At 30.0% G+C, this 6,532-nt stretch overlaps 1 protein-coding gene across 2 annotated transcripts in view; it reads left to right on the top strand.

The window, feature by feature from the left end:
* The window catches only part of LOC106470077 (serine/arginine-rich splicing factor 4-like), a 43,310-nt gene that overhangs the window by 11,150 nt on the left and 25,628 nt on the right, over positions 1 to 6,532 (top strand). For both annotated transcript variants that reach the window (XM_013930602.2, XM_022398618.1), the window contains exon 2: positions 4,982 to 5,126. In XM_013930602.2, the coding sequence (XP_013786056.1) occupies positions 5,004 to 5,126 (123 nt within the window). In that variant the 5' untranslated portion in view covers positions 4,982 to 5,003. The remainder of the gene's footprint in view (positions 1 to 4,981; positions 5,127 to 6,532) is intronic.

The raw sequence follows: 6,532 nt of genomic DNA, 5'->3' as shown, positions 1-6,532 counted from the left end.
TGTTATTTACTTAATCCAATGTCGGAAATGCAATTTCTAATGTGTAGGTCAAACCAAACCAACTATACGGGAATGTTTTAATAACCATAAATCAACAATCAAAACAAACAAAGAACTTTAACATGCTTGGACAGTCTCTTGAAGACATTAAACTGACAGATATAGAGACAAATTTTACATCTAACAGAAACAGGGAAATTAAAGAAGCTTATTGGATAACACTGTGAAATACTGTAACGCCAAATGGTATCAATCTCGATCCCGGGGTTGTTGACCTTTGCAAGTCTCTGAAAATATTTTCAAAACTCAATTCATGATTAAACTTACTTTACGTTGTTAGTATTATTCTTCCTTAAATTTCTCTCTGTATATTAGTTTGATTTCCTATATATTGAGCTACATTATTATTTTCTCTATTTCCCACCACATTTTGCCATTATTTAATTTTATTTCTATTGTTTATTTGATTTTTGATTTTATCTTTATAGAAATTAGTTAACAATTCTTGTAACTATTATCCCACATAAGTCTTTTACGAACTTTACACATCCCTTTGGCAGAAAACTAAACCTGACACAAATAACTCTAGGTTATGATTGGCCAGCTCTCAAGGCCAACTCATATTGAACATTCGGTTTACGTGACATCGACATCCGAGCCTATATATTTCATCACACTCGTTAAACATAAACCTTTATCTTCTTAAATTTCTGTTATTTTCTTAAAACATAGACAGTAAATAAAGAAATATAGAAAACAAAGATCTCTACTACTAATGATTGTTACAAAGTTTGTACTCACTTGCTGTACCTTCCTCAGCTTTGTGGAATTTTGTACGTGGAGGATGTAAAACAAAAATTTTTTAGGTTTTATATATACATTTTGAAATAGAAAATTATAAATAACTATATTAATACAACAAAAGTCAACTGTAATTTATTAGGCTTACCAATTAAGCTATATTTGGGTCAAAATATTTTGAAATATGGGATATGATGAGTGGTTTGACATGTGCATTTGACTTTATTGGTTGTATCTCAATAAAGCTAGAAGCTTAGAGGCTGTAGTTGACATTATGGCTTAGCAATACCTATAGTATAAGTGTGTAACTTTTGTCAAACTCATATATTTATATTGAGGTAGAAAGTAAATAAAAAATGGACAGTTTGTAATAGAGAAGTGCCATGTGTTACAGATAAGCAAATAATGATAATTTATTTAGATATTTTCTTTTGAAATTAAGAAATTAAAACTTAGATGATATAAAAATTAGATTAACAAAGTATGTTTTGATGTTAAGTTTATTGACAAATACTGTTTGAGTAGTTTAAGTTTTGAATGTAACTGTAAAAAGGTCATGACATGCTCACTTTGATCTACTCCCACATCTATCTAGAGCTTTAACTCCTCTGATTTACCCTTCCTTATATCATTAACATATGCACAACTGATATTTGATCACTACTAACACTGTATCCCTTGCATGTAAGAGCTTAACTTTTTCCTTAATGCTCTGGTTGCTGTGTCCTTACATTGTAATGTTACGTCCCAGAAATAAAACTAGTACACAGAATTGTTTGAAACTTGACAGGAACTTTCATAAAGGCATATAGTTTCAGAAAAATAAAATAGTTAATTTAATTTTGAAATAAACTTTTTTTTTTATTTCCTAACTCTCAACACGGGCTCAGTCAATTTGACCAACCATGTGACCTCTTTGTACTCCTTTAAAGTCTTTATAAATCTATAAAGACTTTAAACGAGTACGAAGAGGTCACATGGTTGGTCAAATTAAATCTAATACTTCTAACTTTCAATACAGTGTGTATATCTTCACAAAATTTGGCAGTCTTTCAGTTAATATCATAAGTCTGGAACATACAAAAATCATATTTTTAGTGAAATAAAGATTTATCCATGAATATATGAAGTATTTATTTTGAATAGTCTGTGTGTAAAGTAATTTTCATGTTAAAATTAAAAATACTTTTCCTCATCTCAAAAATCTAAAATATCCTATCAGTAAAACTTTATAGTTTATCTGTTATTTTCTTTACCCTATCTCAAAATGGGATTAGTCAATTTGACCAACCTCATAACTACCAAAAAAAATACCACTCGAAATTACCCTTTTTTCTTTCCAGAATGACTTTAAATTATAACATGAAACTACATTTAGTATACATCTATTTATAATTAAATTTTATTGTTTTATTGCCCTTTGAAACATGTCTAACTACTATCCACACCATTATAAATTGTAAATAACTTGGGTAACATGCAACTCATGCTTAAGAACTGCATTACCTATGAACAGCATGCGTGTGTGCCTCGTGAAACAATTTCATTATAATATTATTATTATTTATTTTGCCAAATCTAAACTAACCTGAAAGGATCCGTATTTTTTACATTTTATTTACTTTTATAATTAGACATAAAGAATAAACATGAAAAACAAGAAATAAAATCCTTAACCAATTTTCTTTTTTCTTGCTGTTGTTTCTTGAAGAGAGTTAACCCTAATTTTTTTATACAATGATAGTAATGCACTTAATAATTTTTATTTAATTAAATAATGCACCAAAGAATATAGTCAAATATAGCCAGTTTTTCTGGCTTTCTAACTATGCGACAAGAGCCATTAGAAATTCATCCAAGCTAGTCGTTAACTTTCTCATGGGAACGAATCTTGTACTGTAAATTGACATCTAACTGTTCAGAACATAATGTTATACAATATGTCATTTGATAGATGAAAACCTTGACTTTCTGTTGGTTATAGGTAATATATAAGGAAATGTAAGAAAGAACTATCAATGAATTCTCAAAGAGAGGATGTGACAGGTGGTTGTGGCAGAATGGGTCTGATTTTCTATTCGATTTCTCTATAACCAAACAAAATTGAAGACTATAAAAATTATGGTTTGTCTGAGCAATAATGATTTTATAGAGAGTAATTTATGCTTAATTTTGTACTTTTTTAAGGGGTGGTGGATAAAAAAGAAATGATAACATACTAAAAGAAAATGTGTCATGTGTGTCACACTAGTGGAAATTCAGGATTTTTTAATATTTCCTTGTAGAATTAAGAACTTAAAACTTGTATACTATTAAAATATGGATTATTAGCTAAGATTTTATGTTATTCTAGTTGGTATAACTTAAACAAAAAGAAGTTTAATAAAATTTTGAATGTAAGACACTAAAACCTTGTGTCATGCACAGTAAAGGATAACTGTGGCTATAAGGTTAATAAAACAGTTCTTGGTTAAAGATTACTATTCTTTCTTGTATGGTGTCATATTATTTATTGACTTAGTAGATATGAAGTAATCCATTATTTTTTGTATTTTTTTATGTTAATTTCATGTTCTATTTGTTTTCCTTTTTCTTCACCTAAAAATGGCATAATTAGAATAATTGATAATTGGGATTATTTACAAATATCGAAATGATGATCAAATTTTAAAATTGGTAATTGCTCAACACTTCTAATTGACCTATAATTTCCAGAACAACTCTTAATTACCCCATTTATAGTAACATAAGCAATTCCCCAATCCTCAGGCAACTGTCCACTTTCTATTAACCTGTTAAAAATGAAAGAGAGAAGCAGTTATATATAATCTTTGATCTAATATATAACTATTGTCTGGCTCTGGTGCATCACGCATGTACATTTAATCTCTCAAGCACCTTAGTTACTACTAAGGGATGAACCTTTTGTATGGGTTTGGTTATTTTGACCAACCTTGTACCCATAAAACTACACATATTATAACTTTAATAGTAATAAATGTATCTTCACAAAAATTTGGCAAAGTTTTAGCAAACAGTTTAAGTCTTTTTTTTTTTTTTTTTTTTTATTACACAAATTCAGATTTTTTAAATATTTTTACTAAATATTTGTATGTGAATTCACTGAGGGCATGGTATGTGAGCTTGACTTTCTGGTTTATGATCTCAATAAAGCAAGAAGATTGGAGGCTATGAGTTTAGATTATGGTTTAGCAATATCTATACAAAAGTTTGTAATTTGTTTTAAAACTCAATTTAAATAGAAGTGGAAATAATGTCTAAAATTGGCAATTTGGAACAAAGAAAAGTCGTGTGATACATAAAAGTGAGGATTGAGAACTTTATTTCAGTATTTCCTTTTGAAATTAATATACTGAGACATATAATATTAAAATTTGGTTTATTAACTACATTTTGATGCCAAGTTTATTGACATATGCTCTTTTTCTACCTTTACCTACCCCTATCCAGAGGGCTAATATTTACACAATTCTGGTCTATTCCAGTATTTCACACAGAATGCTGAAGGTAATGAATATTGATGTTATCTTTTCTTGTAAATACAGAAAGGGACATTATAAAGCTCAATTATTTCACAGTCATCAACAATAACCATCAACATCCTGCAAGGGCTTAATCCCCTCTCTAACATTTTGCTTATCATTAACAAACTTTTACAAATCCTTGTTGTTTAGTTTTAACACTATCAGCTGGTGGTTTGTTTCTCATAAGTTCTATTGGATTTCCTAATTTCTTTTATAATCAAATTCCGAACCTTCCTGTTGTACTGTATATCGTCAATCTCAGAATCTAAAGTTTTAAGTAAATCTTTTCTGTTTTTATTTCATTTCAAGTTAAATAATATGAAAAGGTAGGATTATGTTTGTACCATATGAAACTTGTGTCGAAAATTCTAAATCTGAGAATGATGTTCTGTGCATTAGCTTGTGTGTATATATATATATATATAGTCATGTATAGATTTATGTTATAGAGAAAGCTTAGAAATGTTGTGGTGACACAAATATTTAGTGAAATTTTTCACTTTTCATACTGAAACATGGAGTGAAAACAAATTATTTTTATTTTCTTGGAAAATATATAGATTTGTAAAAATATATGCATCTGCATGTATTGAAACTATTGGAAAGCTTGGATTTTCTTGTATAATTTTCTACAGTGATTTGCTATAAAGTTCTGACATGGGAACCAGAGTATATATTGGACGTTTAAACTATGATTGCCGTGAGAGAGATTTGGAAAAGTTCTTTAAAGGATATGGACGGATAAGAGAAGTCCTTATAAAAAATGGATTTGGTTTTGTGGTAAGTATCATAAACTATGAAATTCTTCACAGTTCATTGTAAAATAAAATTTCAAATTAAGAAGCAAAAGAATCTAATTACCTGTACTGGGTACTTTAAATATTGAAACAAAACATATTTTAAAAACAGAGAGTTGAGTTATATGAATTAATTGATTAATTAATATGATCAATTACCTATGAGCAGTGATTACATTGATTAATGTTGTGAAGTGTGTTTCCAATTATTACTGTTTATGGTTATTCCAAATTTGTAACTGTAGTCTTGAATGTTGTGTAAGCAGGTGTAGATCTAGAGGGGCTAACCTCCTCCACCCAGTGTTCTTAGAAACTAATAACTGTATTATTTAATATTGTGTAAATAGATGCAGATCTAGGAGGGGGTCTTTCAGAAATTATTGAAAAACAGGTGTTTTTATTTGATTGGGAGGTTTTCTGAAATCACACTGCAGAGTCACAGTTAAGGCCACAACCAGTAACTAATTATTTCTTAGCTACTACAACAGTATAAATGTCAATCAAATGTTGCCATAATAATTTTTTTTGCCTTGACTTTTTCCAGACTAACAGTGTGTCTAGAGATTTGTTTACATCAAAGTTCATATTGTTTAGGATACATCAGAATTGATTTTTCACTGTTTAGATGTTGGAATTTTCTTCTTGATGCCCATAATAGGTGAAAATGCAAGTGGTATGAATTTATAAGTAATGAATTTTTACCATGTCCCTCATGGGGCCAGTGGGTGTCTTACACTACAATTTGTTGAATATTAACAGCAATTTTGATCTGGAAACTCCCAGAGAGGGTGGTTTTGGACGTATCTTTTGAGACAAGTTCTCTTTTGTTAATTGATAAATTATTAAGTGAAATACAGCATCCTCAAGTCTCCATGCTAGCTAGTACTAAGGTCTACCTGCTGGGAATAATTTCAGTATATATCAATAAAGCCACATTCTAAGCATCATTATTAAAGCAATTGCCAACCTTTTATGCTTCTGGTATCACTTTTTATGTTTAGCTTTCATCTGAGATACGAACAATTTCACCTGGAATTCAGTAGGCAAGGTCAAAGCATCACAATAGTCAGAAGCAGGATGAGCATAAAGGAACACTTTGAAAGCAGGTACAAGCATAACAGCTTGTTGCACAATATTTACCAAAATGCCTCTGAATACCTCTGCGTGTCATTTGGAGACTTCCATGCTTCTTGTGCTTGGCTGTTGAGCTCGTGATGTGCTGACGGCTTTCAGCCACCTTACCACTTCAAATCACTTTTCACAGCCCCAATGCTAAAAGAGTGCGAAAAATGCCTTCTTTTTAGCCAATACAAATGTCTAAAATATTTTGGTTCAAATTAACTCCCTCAGCTTGGTCCCTAGGACCGACCTTGTAACCATTTTGTGCTT

Source organism: Limulus polyphemus, unplaced genomic scaffold (assembly GCF_000517525.1).
Source record: "Limulus polyphemus unplaced genomic scaffold, Limulus_polyphemus-2.1.2 Scaffold3808, whole genome shotgun sequence".
Classification (NCBI taxonomy): Eukaryota; Metazoa; Arthropoda; class Merostomata; order Xiphosura; family Limulidae; genus Limulus; species Limulus polyphemus.
This window is presented reverse-complemented; position numbering and strand designations above follow the sequence as displayed.